General features: G+C 43.2%; 1 protein-coding gene across 3 annotated transcripts in view; it reads right to left on the bottom strand.

Annotated features, from left to right (window-relative positions):
• slc4a11 (solute carrier family 4 member 11) overlaps positions 1-26,465 on the bottom strand; it is a 250,006-nt gene that overhangs the window by 23,106 nt on the left and 200,435 nt on the right. For all 3 annotated transcript variants that reach the window (XM_043696718.1, XM_043696837.1, XM_043696795.1), the window contains 6 exons: positions 22,996-23,121; positions 18,715-18,828; positions 14,734-14,866; positions 9,817-9,890; positions 8,264-8,471; positions 425-531 (listed from right to left, as the gene is read on the bottom strand). In XM_043696718.1, coding sequence (XP_043552653.1) covers positions 425-531; positions 8,264-8,471; positions 9,817-9,890; positions 14,734-14,866; positions 18,715-18,828; positions 22,996-23,121 — 762 coding nt within the window. The remainder of the gene's footprint in view (positions 1-424; positions 532-8,263; positions 8,472-9,816; positions 9,891-14,733; positions 14,867-18,714; positions 18,829-22,995; positions 23,122-26,465) is intronic.

Below are 26,465 nucleotides of genomic sequence, written 5' to 3'. Positions count from 1 at the left end.
CTATCCCTTTTAATTTCAAACAAACTCTGCCTATCTCTTTCATTGCTAGAGATAGCTCAAGACATCACTTTATCCTCTGTGCCATTGGTTTCTCCCACATCCCATGTATCACTCTGCCTCTACCACTTGTCCTCCCCCCTCCAGTTCAATGGAGGTATTCAACAATCTTACTGAAGACATAAATCTTTATACCTTGACAATAAATGTACACTAATAACTTCTGAAGATTAGCCAAATGCAACTACGTGGCAAATTACTTCAAGAAAAGGATCAAGTGAGCACACGAGAATGACAGCAAGTGTGAGAGTGAGAAAGCAGGCCAAAGAGTGGGATGATATGATCCAACAGAATGGAGTCAAACAGAACAATCTCAGAACAAAACTAAAAATAATACAGGCTTCATGAGGTAAATGAATGAACGTACCCTTTATATCTCTAAAAAGGTATGATCCCACAAATGAAAACACCACCACAGATATTGGCAAGGCACAATCAGACAGGGTTTCTCGGACCCTGGCATGTAGAAAAGGGCTGTAAAAAGAATAACATTTTGAAAAGTACACCCAAGTGAAATAAAGTTGGATGGAAAAAATTACAAATCAGCCAATATTGTTTGCTGGCTCGACTCGACTCAACAGAATCAGCTGAAACATTAGACAGTGACATTAAAACTGGCAGAGTGGTTCAATAGTACACTAAATATTTATTTAATGTCTCATCTCTCTTAAGGTTAGTTGCTAGCACATTTCCAATAATTATATTGATTTCGTACAATAAAAAAACATTTAGGACTATATTTCAGGGAGTCACTGCAGACACAATATGCGTAACCAGCTTGAGAGGAACAAGTGACTGGACTGATGGTGACTGTAAACTAGCTGGTTAAGACTAATTGCTAGGATTAGACAAAAACTCTATCATCATTGTTGAGTTTTGAAGGCAAGTCAAATGGATGCACGAGAAATTACTGATGGTAAAATATCAAGCATTCCCAGTTAACAACACAACTGAATGTCAAAGTGTCTCCCAGGTCAGCTGTATTCAAATGAAAATATATGCCTTATAATCAGTTCTTGCCTACACAGCAGAGAAATGCTTCACAAGTTACTGAATGAATGGGCAAGAATATAAAGCTGCAGGATTTGCATAGAGAGTTAATGGGTAAGAAGTTAGACTTGAGTAATTATAGAACATAGAACAGAACAGCACAGGTATGAGACCTTTGGGGGTCAAATTAAACTAATCCCTTCAACCAGCCCTTGGTCCATAAACCTTCATTCCTTGAATTTTATATGTTTATCTAAAATCCCTTCAAACGCTCCATCTGCCTCCACCCTTGGCAGCATGTTCCAGACTCCTACTGATCGGTGTAAAAATCTTGCCCCGTCTCCTTTGAACTTGCCCTCTCTCATCTTAAATGTATTAGACATTTCAACTCCTGGGAAAAGATTCTGTCAACCATATCTATGCATCTCATAATTTTATAGACTTCTATCAAGTTTCCCCTCAGCCTCCACCTCACTCAAGAAAACTACTATAATTATGGTACATAAGGACTAAAATCCAAGACAGGCAATCTAGTGAATCACAGAATCTTACCTAGAACAAAGACAGCAAAGCTTTTCAGCTCATCACACTTATGCTAATTCTGTGCTGGAGCCACCCAATTAATCTCACACTCATATTTTCCTCACATTCCAGCATAAGAATAGTCCCTTCAAGTGTTTAAAGAATTAGCTTTAGAACATAATTCAATCTGCTTCTACCATCCTTTCAGGCAGCACATTTCAGATCTTAATGCACAAGACAAATGTCTCGTGTCACCTCTGGGCTCTTTTGCCAATCACCTTAAACTTTGTGATCTCTGGTTGCTGAACCGGCTACCAATGGAGAAAAAGGTTCTCCCCTCCCTACTTCCTCATTTCCAACCAGCTGCTCCAAGTCTTCAGAACCAAAGTCAGTCATTCCTCATACCAATTTATTAATTCCTTCTGCATCTTCTCAGAAATATTGACAAGATTCCTAAAGTGTAGTGTCCAGTTCTGATAATACGCTAGTTGAGTTTTACAAACCTGTTTTTAAAAAAGTGTAGCATAGCTTACATAACAACATGGGCAGGCCATTCAGCCCCTTCAGCATTTGATAGGATCATGGCTGAGCCTCAACTCTGCTTTCCTACCATTCTCCACAACCCTTAAATGCAAATATCTCCTACTTCCTCCCTAAATTTACTCAATGCCCCTGCATCCACCTCAATATGAAACAAGTTAAAAACCATGACCTCGCCGGTGATTACTTCCAGTGCCATGTGCTAGTGAGAGTAAGAACAGGAGCATATGGCATATGAATGCATGGCTAAAGAATTGGTGCAGGAGGCAGGGATTCAGATTTTGAGACATTGGGATCTTTTCTGGGGCAGAGCTGACCTGTTCAAGAGAGAGAAGTTGCACTTGAACTGGAGGGGGACCAATATCTTGGTGGCCAGGTTTGTTAGGAGCTACCAGGGAGGGTTTAAACTAGATTGGCAGGCGGATGGAATCCTCAAAAGAAGGGAGGCAGGAAGGAGATACAGTAATCAGAAATAATAAGTTGAAGAGACAGGTCAGACTGGAACACGACAGGGAACAAGGAATGCCCATTGAATTAGATGCAATTTAACACAATGCAGGAAGCTAACAGGTAAGACGGATGAACTCAGGGCGTGGATAGGGATATGGGACTGGGATATTATAGCCATTATAGAAACATGGCTAAGGGAGGGACAGGACTGCCAGCTTAATGTGCCAGAGTATAATGTTTTAGGTGGGACAGAGGTGGTGGAATAAGGGGAGGGGGAGTTGCACTTTAATAAAGGGGACCATCACAGCAGTAATCAGAGATGAAATAACTGAAGAATCATCCAGCGAGGCTTTGTGGGTGGAGCTAAGAAATAAGAAGGGGATGGTGATGTCTTTGGAGTTGTACTATTGGCCCCAAACAATCAACAGGAATTACAGGAACAAATATGCAGGGAGACTGGGAAACTTGCAGGAACAATAGGGCTGTCCTAGTAGGGGATTTTAATTTTCCTAACATAAACTGTGGGCGGCACGGTGGCACAGTGGTTAGCACTGCTGCCTCGCAGCGCCAGAGACCCGGGTTCAATTCCCGACTCAGGCGACTGACTGTGTGGAGTTTGCACGTTCTCCCCGTGTCTGTGTGGGTTTCCTCCGGGGGCTCCGGTTTCCTCCCACAGTCCAAAGATGTGCAAGTCAGGTGAATTGGCCATGCTAAATTGCCCGTAGTGTTAGGTAAAGGGGTAAATGTAGGGGTATGGGTGGGTTACGCTTCGGCGGGTCGGTGTGGACTTGTTGGGCCGAAGGGCCTGTTTCCACACTGTAAGTAATCTAATCTATCTAATCTAATCTAAACTAGGACTGCCAGAGTGTTAAGGGCTTAACAAATTCCACACCAGCTAATTGTGTTCAGGAAAGTTTCCTCAATCAGTATATAGAGGTTCCAATTCCACAAGGTGCAAAACTCAATCTACTCTTGGAAATAGGGCAGGACAGGGGATGGAGGCAACAGTGTGGGAGTACTTTGGGACTGGTGACCATAATATTACTAATTTTAAAATAGTTATGGAGAGGGACAAAACTGGTCCACAGGTTCAAGTTCTAAATTGGGGCAAGGCGAATTTTGATGGAATTAGACAGGAGCTTGCAGGGGGTGGTTGGAGTGGTCGTTTGCAGGCAAAAGGACTTCACCACCCTCACCATCAAACCTGCAGACAGGCGGGTGCAGTGATAGTTTGGCGCACTTACCTCTAAGACACCTCCTCCTACTGCCCCCTTGACCACGCCCTCACCTCTCGTCACCAAACCATCAATGCATGTTGTTTGGGATGGTGAGAGGGGAAAATAAGGAAACTGGTGAAATCCACACTGATCCAATGTGGTTGCAGGATCCCAAAGCAGAGGATAAGGTGTTCTTCCTCCAGGCTTCGGGTGGTTAGGGTTTGGTGATGGAAGAGGTCACGACCTGCAAGTTCTTGGTGGAGTGGGAGGGCCAGTTGAAGTGTTCAATCATGGGGTGGTGGGGTTAGTTGGTGCAGGTTCAGAGATGTTCTCTGAATCAATCTGCAAGGTGGCATCCGATGAAGACGACTGGGCTCAATGGATACATTAGATGACATTGGTGGAGGTACAAGTAAATTTCTATCAGATGTGGTAGGATCTTTTGGGGCCTTGGATGGAGGTGAGGGCACAGGTTTTGCACTTCCTGTGGCAGCAGGGGAAGGTGCTGGGAGTGGAGTGGGCTGTGGGGTGTGGGGGAAGGGGGATGCTTGGATCTGACAAGGGAGTCATGGAGGGAATGGTCTCTCCGAAATGCTGAAAGAGGTGGTGTCTACTTGTAGGTGACGGAAGATGATGTGGTGTATGTGGAGGTTGGTGAGGTGTAAGGTAAGGACTGGGGGGTGTTTGGTCCTTGTTGGATTGGGAGGGGTGGGGTTCAAGCGTAGAGGTGCGGGAAGTGGAGGAGATGCATTGATGGTTTGGTGATGAGAGGTGAGGGCGTGGTCAAGGGGGCAGTAGGAAGAGGTGTCTTAGAGGTAAGTGCGCCAAACTATCACTGCACCCGCCTGTCTGCAGGTTTGATGGTGAGGTTGGGGTTGGAACTGAGGGAGTGGAGGGCAGCAGGTTGGAGTGGGTGAGAGGGGTGGACAGGTTGAGGTGGTCTATCTCACAGCGGCAGTTAGAAATGAAGAGGTCAAGGCTGGGTAACAGGCCAGCACAGGGTGTCCACGTGGATGGGGTGTGTTGGAGGCAAGAGAAGGGGTCTTCAGTGAGTGGACAGGAGTCTTGATTTTAAAAAAAGTGCGCCCAGAGGCGGCGGAAGCAATGTTCGCTGTCGCAATGCATGTCAAACTCATTAGTCTGGAAGCATAAAGGGATGAAGGGGAGATCTTTGCTGAGGACTAAATTTTCAGTCCACCTTTGGTATCTTATAAACCTCAATTAGATCTCCTCTCATTCTTCTACACTCCAGAGAGTATAGGCCTAAACTGCTTAAATCTCTCTCAAGACAAACCCTTCCTCTCTGGAATCTGTCCAGTGAACTTCTTCCGAACGGCCTCCAATGCAACTGCATGGACTCCCTAGCAACAGAACAGGAGTTCAAGGAGGCATGCTTGCCTTAATCAGGTAGTGCACAGATTATAAAAATTAGTAAGTGACATTGCAGCTGCATCGAACTTTAGTGAGGCCACATTTGGAATATCGTGTACAGTTCTAGTTGCCACACCACCAGAAGGATGTGGAGGCTTTGGAGAGGGTACAGAAATGGTTTATCAGGAGGTTGTCTGGTTTGGAGGGTAATAGCCATCAGGAGAGATTGGACAAACTTGGTTTTCATTTCAATATCAAGTGATGTGAGGCAACCTGATAGAAAGGGACAAAATTACAAGAGGCATGGATAGAATGTCTAATCAGAGCCTTTTTCCCCAGGGTAATAACATGAAATACTAGGGGAAATAGGTTTAAGGTAAAAAGGGGAAAATTTTAAAGGAGATGTGAGAGACAGATTTTGTTGCACAACTGCTTGGATTGCACTGCCAGAGGTGGTGGTGGAGGTAGGTACAATAGTATTGTTTAAGAGGCATTCTGACATATATGGAAGCAGGCAGGGAACACAAGGATATGGACCATGTAGAGACTAATGGTTTTTAAGTTTAGAAAAGACGTCATGTGCAAGCTTGATGGGCTGAAGGGCCTGCTCCTGTGCTGTACCGGTCTTTTGTACATCCATCCCACACTCGACCCCATCCCCAATCACATACTTGCAACCTCCCCCATCCCATACTCACGCCCCGCCCCAACTTGCCCCTTGTCCTGCCACACCCTCCCAAATGCCTCCTCACCATCTCACGTGCCCTCATCCTCCCCACTCAGACTCACCCCAAACCCCCTCCTCCCACAATCATGTCCCTCCCACCTCCTACATTCACATCGCAATCCTACACTCGCCTCCTTCCAATTCATCCACCTTCCCCAACTTTGTTCCCTCCCACCCCCTTCTCCTTACCCCTCCCCACTTGCTCCTTCTCTCCCACACTTTCCCCTTCCAATTCACCCCATCCCCATATTCACACCCATCTGACACCCACCCCCTATACTCTCCCACTCTCTGCTCCACTCCCATATTTGCCTCCTCCCTCCCTCCACTTCCCTCACAAAGGGACAGAAGGGAGTAGCAGGTGATAATGAGACACCTAAGGTTGGTAGAGCTGGTGAAAACTCATGAGTGGGGCATGAATCATATATTTCCTATGTATTACCATGTGTTAATTGAGGAGTTTTATGAAACAGTTTCTCAAGTTATCCAGGGAGCTCAGATAACTTGTGTAGAACTAAGAACATCACAGCACAGGAACAGGCCCTTCGGCCCTCCAAGCCTGCGGCAATCCAGATCTTCTATCTGAACCTGTCGCCTGTTTTCTAAGGATCCGTATCACTCTGCTCCCTGCCCATTCATGTATCTGTCTAGATACACCTTAAATGACGCTATCATGCCAGTCTCTACCACCTCCACTGGCAACGCATTCCAGGCACCCACCATGTTTTGCATAAAGAACTTTCCACACATATCTCCTTTAAACTTTTCCGCTCTCACTTTGAACTCATGACCCCTAGTAATAGAGTCTCCCTCTCGGAGGAAAAAGCTTCTTGATACCCACTCTGTCTACACCTCTCATGATTTTGTAGACCTCAATCAGTTCCTCCTCAACCTCCATCTTTCTAAAGAAAATAATCCTAATCTACTCAACGTCTCATCAGAAGTAGCACCCTCTATACCAGGCAACATCCTGGTGAACCTCTGCACCCTCACCAATGTGGCGACCAGACTGTATGCAGTATTCCAAATGTGGCCAAACCGAAGTCTTATGCAACTATAACATGACCTGCCAACTCTTGTACCCTGTCCGATGAAGGAAAGCATGCCGTATACCTTTTTGACCACTCTATTGACCGGTGTTGCCACCTTCAGGGTACAATGGACCTGATCTCTCTGTACATCAATTTTCCCCAGGCCTTTTCCCATTTACCGTATAGTTCACTCTTGAATTGGATCTTCCAAAATCCATCACTTCGTATTTGCCCAGATCGAACTCCATCAGTCATTTCTCTGCCCAACTCTCCAATTTATCTATATTTTGCTGAATTTTCTGACAGTCCCCTTCACTATCTGCTACTCCACCAATCTTAGTGTCATCTGCAAACTTGCTAATCAGACCACCTATTCCTTCCTCCAGATCATTTATGTATATCACAAACAACAGGATCCCAGCATGGATCCCTGTGGCACACCACTGGTCACGGTTCTCCATTTTGAGAAACTCCCTTCCACGACTACACTCTGTCTCCTGTAGCCCAGCCGATTCTCTATCCACCTAGCTAGTACATCCTGGACCCCATGTGACTTCACTTTCTCCATCAGCCTACCATGGGGAACCTTATCAAACACCTTACTGAAGTCCATGTATAGGATCTCTACAACCCTTCCCTCATCAGTCAACTTTGTCACTTAGATTAGATTTCCTACAGTGTGGAAACAGGCCCTTTGGCCCAACCAGTCCACACCCCCTCCGAAGAGTAACCCACCCAGACCCATTTCCCTCTGACTAATGCACCTTGCACTATGGACAATTTAGCATTGCTAATTCACCTGACCTGCACATCTTTGGACAGTGGGAGGAAACCGGAGCCCTTCCTCAAATAATTCAATTAAGTTGATAAGACATGACCTTCCCTGCACAAAACCATGTTGCCTATCAATGATAAGCCCATTTACTTCCAAATGGGAATAGATTCTATCCCTCAGTATCTTCTCCAGCAGCTTCCCTACCACTGACTTCAGGCTACCGGTCTATAATTACCTGGATTACCTTCTGTTACCCTTCTGAAATACAGGGACAATATTAGTGTACCTGTCCAGAGCAGCTTATTCTTCACTTAGATCACAGACATTTTTGTGGGATCACTTAACCTGCCTACATCGAAAGTACCTTTAAAATGAGATATAAAAGGACCTTCCCTCTCTTAAAAGAAAAGGCATCACTACTTGTCTTTTTAAAGTACGAGGCTTTTGCTGCCTGCTGTAGCCAAGGTGATGGATGGATTGACTCAGTCAGGAGAGGGGTCTAGCTGGGTTGAGGGTGCACAAGCTGAGCAACACCTTTATGGAGACCATCTCATCTGCTGTTCAAGGGCTTAGCGGGAAATACCTCTTCTTGAACTGAAACAAGGTATATCCCAGCCAGAGTGTACCGAGCATCAAGATCAGACTGAGCACTGCAGTGTCTCGCCCACACGTCTCTGCACCAGGATACGTGCTATTGATCGCAGGAGTGGTGTTAGACATAGAGCTGAGATCCTGGCTCCATCCAAAGTGGTTTGAATGCCTTTCCGGACAGAAGTAATAACTCTGAAAAACTAAGAGCAAAAGGGAGAAAATGGGTAAGTAGCCAGCATTGTGATTTCAGCTTCCAAAGGGCTCAATACATTATTTTACAATAGCCTCTATTTATATAGTGCCTTTAATCTAGCAGAATGTCCCAAGGTACTTTACAGCATCATTATAACTTTGCAAGGTGAGATCTGGGGCAGATGGTAAAGCATTTAGCCAAAGCAGTAGACTTTAAGGTATTTCCTTAAGTCCGTCCCTAATGACACTATAGGTCAACCCATTGCAATGGTTCAAGAAGGTAGCTACCTATCATCTTCTCAAAACAACTAGGGACAGAAAATAAATGCCGGCTAGCTAGCAACACCCACATCTCACAAAAGAATTTAGAAAAAAATCTTCAAAAGGGTAAGAGATATGCATAGAGTCAAAGGCTTTGAGGGAGGAAAATCCAAAGATTAGGTTCCAGGCAGCTGAAGTGGAGTGAACAGAATTAAAGAAGATTTTTAAAAAATTATTTGTGCAAGGGAGTATCTGGCTGGCTTAGCTGCTGCCATCTATGTATGTGGTTAGGGAGGAAGTTCCAGGATTTTGACCCAGTGACCGTGAAGGAACAGCGATACATTTCCAATTCAGGATGGTGTGTGGATTGGAGGGGAACTTGGCGGCATTCCATGCACCTACTGCCCCCTGACCTCCTAAGGTGGATGCGGTGCTGGAAGGAGCTGTTGAAGGAGTACAGATATCAGTGTGCTGTGAGACTGCAGGAGACTAGAGACAGAAAAGGCCAAGGCCATGGATGAAGATTTTTTAAAAGTCAAGGCAAAATATAGATTAGCAAGCATGGGGTGAATAGGAATTGGCATCACTGACCGAGTCAGCATTTGTGCTGGGACTGAGTGGCTTCTTCGACCATTGCAAAGGACAGTTCAGAGCTAACCACATGGAGTCACAGGTATACCAAAATGGACAAGGTTGACAGTTCCCTCCCTAAAGGATGTAGTTGGGTTTTTTTTTTACAATGACTGACGATGATTAGTTACACAGACACATTAGGCTAGGTCCACCTGGAAAGGCTGGTAAAATTCAATTTAATTGCAGAAATAAATTTGATCAGTATTTTTAGAGTGGCAGTTGACAAAGACTTTGGTTATGAAGAGTAGATTGGGATCATTCTGAGAGCTAGAGCAAAGTTCTGATAGTGGCAGGGTTGGCCATTTGTGTGCTGTTAGATATGGAAGTGAAACAGGATTGTTCCTTTTTGAGTTTGGTGGTTGAAAACTGGAAAGTGGCAGGTGAAGGACAAAAGAAAACAGAATGAAATGGAGGCAGGAAAAAAAAGATACAACTCCAATTTCATTCTTACAGACTTACTTTTGGCCAGTCCTTTACATGCATCCACCACAAAAGCAATAGATATGAAAACTGCCAGGATCTCATCAGTTGACCTGTGAAAGACATGGAGAAATTAGATCACTGTTAGCTGAAAAACATTTAAAAAAAAAACATGTGGATGCTCACATTTCTGGCAATGTACAATTCGTTTGAGAGATCAAGGCAGAGAAGGTTCACAGAGACTATTGACAGAACCCATTTCATGTGAGCAAATACCCCATGTTGTTTAAATATGAGCAGGATTGCAGAAGAATCAAGTTTAAAGTTTGCAGATGATGCAAAACTTGGAAGTAGTCAGCAGAACAATGGCAGACTTTAACTGAACAGATCAGTAAAATGGCAAGATACACCGACACTTTACTGGGAATGGATTCATTTTAGAAGGGGAAATAGAAAGGGACGAGGTAACTAAAATGGTATAATTTTTAAAAGATGTAGGAGCAAAAGGCTGGCACAGTAAGTAACTTGAGATGACCATTAAACACTATGATAAAGAAGTTTATTTGGAAGCAATAGCTTTTGGTGCCCTGCTCCTTCACCAGGTGGTTACAGAGGTTAAGATCATGCTCACAGAATTTATAGTCAAAGGAGTCCAGTGTTATGGAGATATGATACAGCAAACAATCTTAGATTAAAACTTCCATCTTTTATAATGGGATATGCTGGTTTCTGTTCTTGGATATGTCAATACCAGGACTTGTTTTAAATTACATTCTCAAGACAGCTCAGCTTTTTAACCAATAGGTGTGAAGTCTGTCTGTGTCCCAGTGCTATGCCAGACTGACAAACCCTCTGTATAGTTTTACAGAGTTTCACAGGGACTCATGCAGTTTCTGAGCAAAATAAAATGCAATTCTGCAAAAACAAATTCACCCCATAAGCAACAACGCAGAGTGGCTGAGCAGAAGCTGATAGCACAGTTCTGTACCCATGGGAATGGCCTCAACTGGGATCTTGGGTTCATGTCACACTACAGGTGACCCCACTACATTATACACTCTCTCAGACACACACACACACTCCTTCATACACACCCACACAAACCCTTCCTCACACACAAGCTCTCGCTCATATGCACACATACGTCCTCCACACTCACACCAACACATACACCCTCTCACACATACCCCCATCATACAGACACACTTAACCAAGCTTACACACACAATCACGTGCACTCACACCCACATGCACACTCAATCTGTCGCTCCTACATGCGCACACATGTAAACTTATGGGGTGAATTCTGTTTTGCAGAATTAAGTTTTATTTTGCTCAAAAACTGCATGAATCCATGTGATATTCTAAAACTATACAGAGGGTTTGTCAGTCTGGCATAGCATTGGGATACATACAGACTTCACAGCTATTGGTTAAAAAAAGCTGAGCTGTCTTGAGAATGTAATTTAAAATAAGCCCTGGGATTGACATATCCAAGAACAGAAACCAGCATATCCCATTATAAAAGATGGAAGTTTTAATCTAAGATTGTTTACTGTATCACATCTCCATGACACGGGACTCCTTTGGCTATAAATTCTGCGAGCATGATCTTAACCTCCACAACCACCTGATGAAGGAGCAGCGCTCCAAAAGTTACTGCTTCCAAATAAACCTGTTGGACTGTAACCTGGTGTTGTGTGATTTTTAACTTTGTCCACCCCAGTCTAACATTGGCACCTCCAAGCTATGATAAAGAGATATGTTTCTTGGCATTATAAACAGAGGCATAGTGTACAGAGGATTAGAAGATATGTTACAAAACTATAAAATCATTGGTCATATTCTCAAGATATGTTAGAAATTGTTGAGACTTGAGAGGTTGCAGAGTTGTGCCTATGAATGAGGAGTCAAATTCAGATAATGCAAAATTCCAGTTGTGTTGAAGTAGTCAGCCAATCCCACCTGCTAAGCCAATAAAACAGGTGAGACCAAAAAGTTAAACCACAGAAAGAGTCAGAGGTTTTACAGCATGGAAAGAGGCCCTTCAGCCCATCTTGTCTGCCGGTCATCAAGCATCGATCTCTTCTAACCCTATTTTCCAGCATTCCATCCATAGCCTTCGAGGATATGGCATTTTGAAATGCTCATTTAAATACTAGTTAAAAATCTTCAGGGTTCCTGCCTCTACCACCCTTTTAAACAATGAGTTCTAGATGTCCAAAACTCTCTAGGTAAAAACATTTTTCCTCAACTCTGCACCCAAACCTTTTTATCAACTTAAAGTTGTTCCCCAATTATGGGCACCTCCATGCTTACCCAATCTGTGTCCCTTAATACTTTGTTGTGGGTTCTGTTCGCCGAGCTAGGAATTTGTGTTGCAGACGTTTCGTCCCCTGTCTAGGTGACATCCACAATGCTTGGGAGCCTCCTGTGAAGCGCTTCTGTGATCTTTCCTCCGGCATTTGTAGTGGTAAAATCACAGAAGCATTTCACAGGAGACTCCCAAGCACTGAGGATGTCACCTAGACAGGGGACGAAACGTCTGCAACACAAATTCCTAGCTCGCCCAACAGAACCACAACAACGAGCACCCGAGCTACAAATCATCTCACAGACTTTGAACCTTAATACTTTATACACCTCAGAGATATCCTGGACTTACCATAAAACATAGAAGTGGAAGTAAGGCCATTTGGCCCATCGAGTCCACTCCTCCATTTAATCATGGCTGATGGGCAATTCAACGCCACTTACCACACTCTCCCCGTAGCCCTTAATATCCTTACGAGATCAAGAATTTATCAATCTCTGCCTTGAAGTCATTTAACGTCCCTGCCTCCACTGCGCTCTGTGGCAATGAATTCCACAGGCCCACCACTCTTAAGACTTACAAGTCCAGCTTAGTCAACCTTATGGAAGGTGGTTGTATGATCCCACTGAATAATTAGTGTTAGAAAATGAAGTCATGGAGTCATCATTTGACGTCAAGGATATATCTCCCAGTGAAAGGGCGTTTAAACATGATCAAACCTGTGAGAAATTATTTTAAAGTGTCATGGGTCTGAAGTCACGTGTAGTCCAGACTAGGGAAGGACAGCAGTCTCCTTCCCGAAAAGGGCATGAGTGAACCAGTTGGGTTTTTCCAACAATCGTCATCATTAGATTTTTAATTCCAGATTTCTTTAAATTGAATTCAAATTCAACCACCTACTGTGGCAGTAAGATTACCTGGGTATCTGGATTAACACTCCAGTGATCATCACTAGGCCATCACCATCAGTGGTGATATTTTAAACAACGTCAAGCCTTGGCAAAAAAAAGCCCTTTTTTTTTTTAAAAAGAAACAGAAACAGATTTTGTGCTTTACTGATTTCATTCAGGATTTTGTGTTAACAGCGCAAATCAGGTTACACGGGGTTTCCCTCAGCCATCTCAAGGAATGGTGTAACACAAAACTGCAGTCAGGTCTCTTGCAATTGACTCAATAAGACCAACAACAATCCTGGTGATGGAGGAGCAGGTTTGAGGAGCCAGGTGGCTGTCCTGCGCTCTGATATTCTCTATTCCTATGACTAGTGAAACTCAAAATGTACTGGTTACAGCAGAGAAGGTTTCCAGAAGGCTTACACAGAGATATGAAATTATTCTGATGGGTTCCATAAATGAGGCAAAATACTTTGTGGCTGCATCAGACAACACAGAATTATGCCAACTTGCAATAACCAGAGAGGCAATGTGAAAAAATTTACAACAAAAGAGCACATTATGAAGATCTAGAAAATTTCTGTCTCTGGTCAGATTCCAAGAGTAACTTCTGAAAGGGAACTGGTTAAATACTTGACAAAGAAGAAGATAAATTGTAGAGTTGTGGAATTTGTTCGAGTTGTAATACTCTGATAATTGCCTTTGAGGATTAAGCCGTAAACATCTATTTTAAACAACAGGACTGCATATAACAATTGGATAAATTAAAGGTGACCGGTGATTCTGCATGGTCACTGTTACAGAATTCTTGCATCCACATAGCCTACAGGCATCCTCTGAAATAGAGTCCAAAGGAGCATCATCTTTACAAAGCTAGTTGTAACTTTAAAGATAATCAGGTACCATGTCGGACAATCATGCATTATTCAAAATCACCAGAACAAAATCTGATCTCGAAGCTCAGGACATGTTTAATATTAGATTTCTTGTCACTCAGCAACAGGGATTAATCAGCACTTTAGTTCTGTATTGACACACAAACCGCTTCTTTCCATTCTCAGGACTTAGTCAATGCCTGCATTTACAGCCCATCACTAGCTGCACTTGGAGTGGTGATGAGACCACACACTTCATGTCACTGTAGAGTTTTTATTAAAACCACTAAGGCTTGCTTAGTCACTTCACAGAGGTCACAACTCTGCTGGAGGCGGGCAGGGGGAGGGGGGGGGGGGGGGACGCAGGAGTATTCTTAGGCCTAAACTGGTAACTCCTGCAATAGGTGAGCCAGGTAGGCTTTTAATGATGGGTCAAGAGCTTCAGGATTCCTTCTACTGACATCAAATCATGAGGTTAGGTCAACAGCCCATGCTACCAATGGCCCACTGACACAAATAACACAAGGAATAGGTACAGAGATCTTTGACTTCATCATCGGCAGAAGCCATAACGTCATCATGATCATCATGCCATGGGCATAATTCTTTTTCCTTCTATGTCACTAGGTCAATTTTCTAGAACTGATCTTGACACTATGTACCACGAGCACTTTGGGATGAAATCCCACCAGCAGCTCTTCTATGGAGAAACAATAATTAGAAGGCTCTGTTCTCAGAAAAAGAGAACAAAAGGTTCCTTCAGACACAAGAACTGAGCCCCAGCTAATCTATTTCTTCAGAGTAGGAAGGAATGCCCCAAGAGGCCACAATCAAGTTAATAAAGTCTCCAGCAAGTTTTTCTTTTGCTGCTTACCTTTTGAAAAACTTCTTCAATGAACTTAAATTAGCAATACCATAGATAATACAGAAGAAACAATTCCACAAGCCAACACAGGCGTAGAATGCAAAGAAATTCAGATTGTAGTCATCGCAGATGCCCTGGATTACTGGAGAGGGAAAAGAACATTTGATTACCAGAGGACACAAGGCAACTTTAAGATAGGCAGGTACAGAGGAACTGAATAAATTGCTTCCATCTGCCAATTTCCAACGTCAGTTTCAGAAATACATCAGGTACCAATTATGTAGCTTTAAACATAGTTTGATAAATCCATAGGGAAATAGGAATTTTTGAAATAACCATTGTGGACTCCTCAAATCAAATTGATGGCTGCTTCTGCCAGAAGTAGGAGTGTTTTAGGCTGATTGGATCTTGGGTTCAATGAGTTGAAATAAGCAGCACTTCTGAAGAAATATTAGCTTGACTTTTGTTTTTCTGCATTAGCTTGTTGTGAATTATTTTTAAATATGATCTTCAACAGAATTGGGGTCGTAGTACCTTCTGCCATGTCAATATCATTCAAGAACCTCCTTAATAAACTTTGTTTTCAAGTACACCTCCAGTTTTAAAACCCACTCCTCAACTAGGCTTTTGGTCACTCCACCTGAACCATCCTAAGGCTCAGAATGCACTCTCCTTCAACATCGGGGACATATTTCCTTCATTAAAAAGACATGAACAACAAGTTCTTCTTCATTACAGACTTTGTCAAAGTCTAGGTTATCCAATTCCACACAAGCCACTGATATGTTGGACCATTTACGGATTTATTTTTTAAAAACAACAGAGGATGGTACCAATAAAAATCAAGGGCAAGCTTTCTGGCAACAATTATGGAAAGCAATTCTGGCATACTATGTCCAGTTCTGGTCATCCTGTTACAGGAAGATTATTATAAAATGGGGGAGGATTCAGAAGATACTTACCGGGATATTGCCGGGTGTGGAAAGTTTGAATTATAAAGAAAGGCTGGATAGGATGGGACTTGTTCCACTGGAGTGTAGGAGGTTGAGAGGCAAACTTATAGAAGTTTATAAAGTCATGAGGGTATAGATGGTAGGTGCCTTTTCCCTAGGTTGGAGCATTTCAAGGCTAGGAGGCACATTTTTAAGGTGGGAAGAGAGATTTAAAAATGACATGAGGGGCAACCTTTGTTATGGACAAAGATTGGCTCATGTGGAATTGACTTTCTGAGGAAGTGGGTACAATTGTAATGTTTAAAAGGCATTTGATGGATACATAAATAGGAAAGGTTTAGAGGGAGATCAGCCAGAGCAGGTAGGTGGGACTAGTTTAGTTTGGGATTATGTTTGGCATGGACTGGTCGGACTACTTCCATGTTGACTCCATAAGTACTGTACTAAACTTGGTTGTTCTTTGAAAATTGCTTTGATGGGAAATGGAAATTACTGGTGAGGTGAGTATTTGTTGCCCATCATAACTATCCTTATACCAACTCGCCTGTTGGACTACTTCAGAGGGCAATAATGTGTCAACCACATTGCTGTGGGTTCAGAGTCAAAGTCAAGACAAGCCGGGTAAGGACAGTAGATGTCCCTCCCAAAGGGCTTGAGTGAACTGGATGAGATCTGACAACAAATAATGAAAGTCCTGGTCACCATTCCTGATTGTAGTGCATAATTCCAGACTATTAACTAATTGACTCCAAATTCAACCAGCTGCTGTGCTGGGATTGAACCCATGCCCAGACACTAGCCTGGCCGACAGGGCTATTAATCCAATACCAACTCTACTCATTTCTGGGGCTGCTGGTACCAAGGAATTGGTATCTCAGGTAGTTTATTTCCAACTCCAGACAGATATAACCTGGGTTTTGATTAGTCACTTTTCTGACAGGAGATTAAATGTACAAGAGGCAGTCTTTGTGATAAGTTAGATGGAACAGTAGAAGAGGGTATGAAGGGTCAAATACTTTATTTTTGTTCTTTCGTAGCAGGAGAGAGAAGCCAGAAGTGTGCATTTATTGCTCAATCTCAGTTATCCCCTGAGAAATTGTGGTGAGCTGCTGACTTGAACTGCTGCAGTCCATGTACTACAGTACTGCTAGGGAAGGATGTTCCTGAAATTTGACTCAGCAACGGGAATATATTTCCAAGTCAGGAAGGTCAGTGGCTTAGAGAGGAACTTGCAGGTGGTAGTGTTCTCATGCACCTGTAGCACTTCTTCAAAGTCTTAGATATTTACAGCATGGAAACTGACCCTTCAGTCCAACTCATCCATGCTGACCAGATAGTCCCATTTGCCAGCATTTGGCCCATATCTCCCTGTATCTTTCAAATGTTGTGATTGTACCCGCCTCCACCACTTTCTCTGACACCTCATTCCATACACACACCACCTTCCGTGTGAAAACGTTGCCCCTTATGTCCCCTTTAAATCTTTCCCCTCCCGCCCTAAACTTATGTCTGCTGGTTTTGGACTCCTCTACTCTGGGAAAAAGACCTTGTCTAGTTGCCCTATCCACACCCCTCATGATTTAATGAACCTCTATTAAGTTATCCCTCAGCCTCTGACGCTCCAGGGAAAGCAGCCCCAGTCTATTCAACCTGTCCCTGTAACTCAAACCTTCCAACCCTGGCGACATCTTTAAATCTTTTCTGAATCCTTTCAAGTTTCACAACATCCTTACTGTTGCAGGGAAACCAGAAATGAACACAGTATTCCAGAAGTAGCCTAATCAATGTCCTGTTCAGCCGCAACATGATCTCCCAACTCCTATACTCAATGCACTGACAAAAAGGCAAGCATACCAAATGTCTTCCTCACTACCCTGTCGAATTGCAACTCCACTTTCAAGGAACTATGAACCTGTACCCCAAGTTCTCACTGTTAATTGTATAAGTCCTGCCCTGATTTACCTTACCAAAATACAACGCCTCACATTTATCTAAATTAAACTCCATCTGCCACTCCTCAGCCTATGTGCACATCTGAGCAAGGTCCCATTGTACTCAGGGATAACTACCTTCACTATCCAGCTGGTGGTAGAGCTCATGAGCTTGAAGGTACTTTCTAAGAAGCCGTGGCGAGTTGCTGCAGTGCACCTTGTACAAGTTACATACAGCTCCTATTGTATACCAGTGGTGCAGTAGTAGATAGGGTTCTAATCTAGCAGGCAAAAATGAGTACTGCAGACGCTGGAAATCAGAGTCTAGATTAGAATAGCGCTGGAAAAGCAATCTAGCAGGCCGCGTTGTCCTGGATGGTTTTCAGTTTGAGGTTTAGTTGTGCTGCAAGTGTGAACACTTCTTCACACACCCGAGATATGCCTTGCAGATGGTGGACAAGATTCAGGGAGTAGGTGGTGAGTTACTTACTAGAGTATTCATAGCAGCTGACCTGCTCTTGTAACCACTGTATGTAAATGGCTGGACTGGCTAGTCCAGTTCAGTTTCAGTTTAGCACGTTGTCCAGGTCGTGTTGCATTTGAACATAGAATGCTTCTGTATGTAAACAGACGTGAACATTGTTGAACATTGTGCAATCATCAGCCCCATTTGTGAAGGCAGTAGAGGGGTATTCAACAATTGAATGCCAACGGGAGACTGGCATTGGTTATTCCACCAGCTGCCATGAATGGCAAGATTCAAAAATAGGTTCAGTTTCTGATTTGCAGAACTGAGGCGACTAATAGGGGCTTGCAAATTTGGTGCTGAGTGGGCAATGAATAGTCACCCTCAAACAGCAGACTATGTAAACCTGTGGAGGTTAATCTGGCTCAGCCTCAGAAGTAACACTGACAGCCACTGTAGCAGAAGCCTTAGTTTTAGTCCATTCTGTGCACCTGCTGAAGTTAGACTATTGTGGGGTGAGACACATCTCCTGAATCGCTCCAACATGCATGGAGGAGGTCATTGAAATGACATGACCATATGGTTTTTTTAAAAAAAAGCAAATTATATTGATTTAAATCAGTAAGAGGATATAACATACCATGGATGTACAAAGCAAGGGGTGCAGTGGTTAAAACTATACCCATTGGTTGACCAGCAAAAACTGCGTAGGCCACTCCGCCAATGCACTGGGCAAGGATGGTTTTCTGTACATCTGCAAAAAAAAAAACAGGGTTAAACAGGCACTTACAGTTTGGGATTATATAGAGGTGAAAGTGAGGTCTGCAGATGCTGGAGATCAGAGCTGAAAATGTGTTGCTGGAAAAGCGCAGCAGGTCAGGCAGCATCCAGGGAACAGGAGAATCGACGTTTCGGGCATAAGCCTTTCTTTAGGAATGGCTTATGCCCGAAGCGTCGGTGCTGAATTCGATGGATTTGACTGAGACAAGGTGGGGGGAGGGGAAATGAGGAAACTGGTGAAATCCGAGTTCATCCCTTGTGGTTGGAGGGTTCCTAGGCGGAAGATTGAGGCGCTCTTCCTCCAACCGTCGTGTTGTTGTGGTCTGGCGATGGAGGAGTCCAAAGACCTGCATATCCTTGGTGGAGTGGGAGGGGGAATTGAAATGTTGAGCCACAGGGTGGTTGGGTTGGTTGGTCCGGGTGTGATTATATAGAGGTTTCAACTTCAACTTGCTTTGCATTGACAAGTGAGTTTTTTTTCTTTATTTTATGCTGAAAATCAATGGGGAAGGTGGCAGGAATGCGCAAAAAGAGGAAAGGGGGGGGGACTTGGCAATCCATCATCAAGCCTTCCCTCCCCAGCACCAATTGAGACCTTTAAGCAGTCGATGATGATGAACGGAGTTCCCAGAAGCTGGCAGGGTTGGATGGACAAGGGGAGGAAGAACGAGGCAGTAGTAAACACAGGCAGTCTTCTCAAATGGCAAAAAAAGGAGTGATCCATCTGCCAGGTTTAGGGGAGTGGTCTTGATCTGCCCTAATCTGGGGATGATCAGGGGCACTGACAGGGTTTAAAGCCTAAAGTCACCACCACTGGTCAAAATAAAACCCATAAAAATATATTTCATATGCCCACTGCTGCTAGTGGCATGGCAACTCCAAGCTCCGAAATGGGGATGCAACCCATAATGATTGCCAATCTCAGACGGACTGACAGATACAGGCAAAGCAGGGCACCAGTGCCCTATTAAATGATCCCAGAAGCACAGCAAGGAACAAGTTATGTTTCTGATTAGCATAACATCCAGCATTTTAACATGACCTGTTCCATTAAAGCAACAAAGTCAAAAATCTAAATCCAGAGTTCGATCCATTATCGAATGTGGAGTAATTCAGGCCTGAACAACAGGTGGAGATAGAGCCCAGGAATAGCAGTTGGGCAGACAAAGGGCTGGATAATGGTGACCAGGCAGAAAGAAAAGCTAACAATGGAGAGTGCAAGTAGGTGGAAATGGGTTGGCTGTGCTGAAAGTAGTCCATATAATGACAAGGGGGCATAGGATGGGTATAGGACATGAAGGCAGTATTTAGGCCCTAAATTTATTGAACTCAATTTGAGTTCTGAAGGCTGCAGGGTTGCCAAGTGGAAAGTGAGATGCTGTTCTTCCAGCTTATGCTGTAGCAAACCCAAGACAGAGATGTTGGCCAGGGAGCACTGGGAGCTCAGGGTTGTTTTCATGGGCTGCACATAGGTGTTCTGCAAAGTGGTCACCCAGTCTGCATTTCATCTCCCCAGTGTAGAGGAGAGCCCACTGTGAGCATCAAATACCATAGAGTAGATTAAGTGACTGGCAATAAATATTAGTCTTGTTAATGATTGCAACCAAGGATTATTGCCTTTTTGAATATTTCTGCTGCTCATATGTCTGATTGAGGACAGAACAGAGCCAATGGTCGAACCTCTTCTTCTGTGGGGGAATCAGAGATCCAATGCCATGGAAACCTAACCACCCATTGCCATCTCTCACTTATGGTCACATGCACTCTCAGTCTTGTGAAGTGACATGTGTCTGTCAAATCAAAGAGCACCAAGGTAAAGGCTTAAAAGGAGGTGCCATTCCCTCCATCTTCCATCAGCCAGACATAAACCACAGCTTCAAGTCCGGTCACTGTTGACATTACGTAAAAGACAAACAAGAGAAAGGTCATGCCTAGGTCAACACAGGATGGAAATGGCAAATGAAACAATGCCATAAAGAAAGAAAATAAACTAAAACTGGAAGTGCTAGTAAAGGCTGACAACCAGGCAAGGTCAGCCAGTCAATACAGCAATGTATGTAAATGGACAGTAGTCTAAAATAGGCATCTGGCATAATGTTGAAATGAAATGTCTTTTGCTCAGCACTAGCATGAAACATGCCTTCATAGAATCACAGAATTCCTACAGCATGGAAGCAAGCTGTCGAGTCCAAATCAATCATTTGAACTGCATCCCACCCAGACCCACCCCTTTACCCTATTACCTATCCCTGTAACCCTGCATTTCCCACAGCTAATCCACCTAGCCTTAGCATTCCTGGACACTATGGGCAATTTAACATGGTCAATCCACCTAATCTGCTCATATTTGGACTGTGGGAGAAAACCGGACCACCCGGAGAAAATCCACACAGATACTAGGAGAATGTCTGTGCAAGCTCCACACAATCACCCAAGGGTAGAATCAAACCCAAGTCCATGGCAGTTTGAGGTCACAGTGCTAACCACTGAGCCACCATTCCAACTCATTGAGAAGCACAGTGGGCACCAAACAGAACTACCAATAGCAGGGACTGATCCTATATCCTGGGAAGACTTCATAAAATATATGCTTATCATTCATTCTTCTGCTACTCTAAACTCCAACGCTCCCAGACATTAAAACTTGGGAATGTTGCCAATTATGAAATTCTTCATTCAATTTACAGGCTTGACATTGGACAATGTTTGCTCCAGGTATTCTTGCAAAAACTTTTCAACTGGATGTTGCCAGGGTTGGAGGATCTGAGCTATAGGGAGAGGCTGAACAGCCTGGGCTGTTTTGCCTGGAGCATCGGAGGCTGAGGAGTGATCTTATAGATGTTTACAAAACTATGAGGGACATGGATAGGGTAAATAGGCAAAGTTTTTTACCCTGAGGTTGGGGAGTCCAGAACTAGAGGGCATAGGTTTAGGGTGAGAGGGGAAAGATATAAAAGGGACCTAAGGGGCAACTTTTTCACACAGAAGGTGATAAGTGTATGGGATGAGCTGCCAGAGGAAGTGGTGGAGGCTGGTACAATTCCAACATTTAAGAGGCATTTGGATGGGTATATGAATAGGAAGGGTTTGGAGGGATATGGGCCAGGTGCTGGCAGGTGGAACTAGATTAGGTTGGGATATCTGATCGGTGTGGACGGGTTGGACCGAAGAGTCTGTTACCATGCTGTACATCTCTATGACTCTATAGATACAGCTCTGCACTATTTACACTTTGCATTCTGACTTTAAATTTCTGAATGATTGGTGATCCAGATACACAGATTGTTAAAACATTATTAAAAAAGCTATCAGAATACTGTCTTTTATACCTACAGGCCTGGAATACAATGGGGCAGAAATCACAATTCATCCAGTTCCAGCTCAATAAAACCTGGGAGTACTGTCAGCAATTCAGGGCAACATACCATGTTTGGGTCAGAAGAAACTTACTGTAGAATTAAGGTAATGTTACCTGAACTCCAAGCATTAAATGGAGAGGATAGATTTTACAAATTAAAAGTTCTTGGAATTTAGATGGCTGTGAAGTGATTGGTCAAAACATTTAAAAGCATTGAGCAAAAGATTTAAGAATAAATTGGTAAAATCTATTTCTGCTAGTCTGAAATCTAGGCCTAGTCAAAAAATAAAATGCCAGGCCTTCAAGGAGTCAAATTAGGAAACAAAATTAGAAAACTCATCTCAGAAGGGTCACTGAACTTGAAACACTAACTCTGCTTTCTCTCCACTGATGCTGAAAGATCTGATGAGTTTCATCAACAACTTCAGTTTTTGTTTCAGATTTCCAGCATCCATAGCTCTTCGTTTTATCAAATTAGGAAATACTGGTCCAAACAAAGGAGCATTTGAAGTTTGGAATAGTCTTCTTGAAATGCTAACTGATGATGGGCCAATTGTTAATTTTAAAACTGAGCTTGATGAATTCTCATTAGCCAAAGTACTGAGGGATATTGGGCAAAATCTGATACATGGAGTTAGGGCAGAGATCGGACACTCTCTCATTGAGTGGCACCACATGCTTGATTACCTAAATGGCCAACTTCTGTTCCTATGGTTCAACCCCAACTGTACATCCGATGAGGTTGAGAAAATATACTGAACAAATGTAGACTTAATATCTTACCAATTGACCCTCTGGTATTCTCAGCATTCAGAGAACCAAAAGCTATCGTTGGCAGTAAACAGATGCAGTACAGAAACAAGATGGTGGTGATATACTTCCTAATAGATTTATTTTTACCAATGATACCTGTGGTAGAAGAAAGAAAGGGCAAAGTTCAACAGATGTGTTTCCAAACAAGACATATTAAAATAATGCTAGCATCTCATAAACTCAATTATATTAGGGTACAGCATTCCAGAAAGGTTGAATGTGGTTAAATATTAAGCATGACTGGACTGGTAAATCCCAAGATCCAAGCTAATTCTCAATAGCAAAATGAGAAAACAATAGGTAAAGGTCTAGAGAACAACTCAACAGAAACCTCTACATCATTTTTTGTCTTTGGCACATGGCTCAGTACAGAAGGCGGCTGAGGGGAATAAGCAACTTGTATTTAGATAGCACCTTATCAGTTTGTAAAATATGCCAAAAGGTGCTTTCTCCGAAATTCAACCATGTAAAAGCTTTTCCACGGAAGTTGCACTGTGTTATGCTGGAACATGTAACCAAGGAACATCTTAAAAAAGGAATATGTACACAGCATTTTCAGGAGCAAATTCCTTAACTTTATGCCTCAATGATACCAAAGCTGAAGAGAAAGCAAATTTGGGTGAGGTTGGAGTAAACAAGATGACAGATTCAGGAGTCGAAAGTTGTGGAAGGCAGAAGGGAAAGTAGAGTTGAGATCACAACTAGATTAGCCATATTTTAAACAGTGGAGTAGGTTGAAAATAGTCAAATGGCCTCATCCAGTCTCAAAGTCCTGACACCCCTGTGATGGAACATCTTAGCAATCAGTCTGAAACCTTCAGGTCAATGATATCCAAAAACAAATTTAGAAAAAAAAAAATCAGAAAGTCAAAGCAAATGTGTTAAAATATAAACTTTGGAAATTATTTTAAATAAATGTACCAGTTAAGGTTTCTTTTTGCAACAGACGTTAGAACAAAACAAAATCAGAAATGATTCAACATAATGAATCAGTCAGCATCTGTGTCTTTTTATTTAAAAAAAAGATAAATGGATTTCTTCTCAAATGTTGACAGACCAAATGATTTCCAGCACTGCTTCTCTGGTTTCAGATTTATCTTTTTCCTTTTTACTTAATGTTGTTACAATCAATTTAGTCCCTTCATTAATACCACCATAAACAATACAAACAAACAATTTCTAGGTTGTTTGGTTATCTAATTAAGATTAGAGATATATTAATTTCCATGTAATTTTATGACTTTCACCATAGCAACACTAGCCCAGAATTTGTTGTGAGAATAACAAATAAGTTTGATGTGCAGCCCATTATTCGTGCCGAATAACCGAACAATTTGAGGTGAGATGATGTTCTGTGATTGGCCACAAATTGCTGCCTAACTTGTTCCATTCTGTCGTCAGCCTCACCAAAAATAAGAACTCAAAATCTAGACATGTTGAGATTAAACTCTCTGCCAAAAGAGAAAGCTGGAATTAAACCATTTAAAAAGAGAAGGGTTTTATTCCTTCTCTGTTACTCCATCTCTACAGCTCAAAAAGGAGCCAATAAAACTGCAGTCTTTTCCCAAATTTTACTTCCTAGCTTTTTACACCTCATCATTTAATTTAATCTTTCTATTGTTTATTTGATTGTAAATCCTTTTCCTTAATCTCTAAACCTCATTTGGTTAGGAAATGCAACCAGGTTATGTCCTTCCAGCATATGAATGGGGCATTTATGGGGAATACTGGATTACTCAACACAGAGAGATAGCAAGGACTCAAGTGGGATGAAAGATCTCCTTTGGTTTGCACGTGATTTCATGGTCATGGACGGCTGTTATCCCCAGCAACTTGTAGCCAAATAAATTGAGTTGAAGGCAGAGGTAAAACAAAATTCAGCTCACGGGATTCCACCACGGGATACTAGGCAACAGAAGATTCTAGCCTATTACGTCAGAATTTATGCCAAGGTTCATGGGTCTCCCCTCGCTTTTGGGAAGTGGTGTCACAGAAATAATGAGAAGTGAGATCAGTCATCGTCGAGCTCAGGGATGTTGTTGAATGACATTCAGGAGAGAGAATCCCAACACATGGATTGGGACACACCAGTGATTGCTACACAAACGTCTGGAATAGATTTCCCAAAAATTAGCATTGTTCATGGTAAGTAGGACCAGCAGAACTAGATTATCTGGGGGCTACGACAGGAAGAACTAAAAGCCTTCTGATTCATGCAGCACTCTTCAGGTGCTCTAAAGGTCCTGCAGAAATTCACTTGATGTTTTAGGTGTTCAGTCACATCTTTCTGCCAAAAGACGAAGCAGTTAATCGGTGGTAAACAAGGTCCCTCAAACAGTGAGACAGTAGCCAGTTATCCAGATTTTGGTGTCAGTTGAGGGGTGACATTTGTACAGAAGACAAAGCTTGGGTTTAATGGTCTCATGTCTAAGGTAACATCTGACATTTTTCCTATTTGCTCACAAGATGTGGGTATTATTGACCAGATCAACATTTATTGGAAGATATCAGCACGCCAGGCTGCGTCGGGAGGTGACATGTATGTATGTTTAGTGAGAGTTACAAATAAAGGTGGGGTGGGGAAAGTAGCGGAATGGTGAGGTCGTGATAGGTGGCTATGGGTAGTGGGTATGACCTGGCTGATCAATGAGAGGGCTGAGTCCAGTTGGTAGTTGGAAGGAAGGGTCAGTAGGTGGAATGGAAGGGAGGGGGTGGGGCTGGAAAGGGAGCTGGAGGATGGGTGGGGAGGTTTTTTAAATTCGAGAACTCAATGTTAGGTCCTCCGGGCTGTAGACTGCCCAGGAGGAAGATAAAGTCTTGCTCCTCCAATGTACAGTTTGATTCACAAGTGCAATATAGAGGAGGCAGGGGATGGACACATCGGAGACGGGGGGTGATGGTGGGAGGGGGGGGAATTGAAATGGGCAGTGACTGGGAGGGCAAGCTCACCATTTCAGGCCCGAAGGTGCTCAGTGAAACTGACACCTCGTCTACATTTGGTCTCTCCAATGTAAAGACCACCACAATGGGAGCACCGAATGCAGTAGACTAGGTTGCAGGAGATGCAGGTGAACCTCTGTCTCACCCGGAAGGACCGTTTGGGGCCCTGGACCAAGGAGGGTGAGGGAAGGGAAGTGGCGTTTGGGCAGATGCTGCCTCTTTCTCGATTAAAGAAAAAGGTACCAGGGGTATTGGGGGGTTTGGTGGGGAGTATGGCATGAACCAGGGAGTGGCAAAGGGAACGGTCCTTGTGGAAGGCAGGGAGGAGGGGGAAATGGAAGACGTTCTGGGGAGTGAGGTCTAATTGAAGTTGACGAACGTGATTGAGGATGATGTTGGATGCAGAGGCTGGTGAGTTGGAAAGTGAGGACAAGGGGGGTTACTATCTTTATTAGTTTGGGTGGGGGGGGGGGGGGGATAGTTTAAAACAGTGGAACTAT

Source organism: Chiloscyllium plagiosum, chromosome 1 (genome assembly GCF_004010195.1).
Source record: "Chiloscyllium plagiosum isolate BGI_BamShark_2017 chromosome 1, ASM401019v2, whole genome shotgun sequence".
Classification (NCBI taxonomy): domain Eukaryota; kingdom Metazoa; phylum Chordata; class Chondrichthyes; order Orectolobiformes; family Hemiscylliidae; genus Chiloscyllium; species Chiloscyllium plagiosum.
This window is presented reverse-complemented; position numbering and strand designations above follow the sequence as displayed.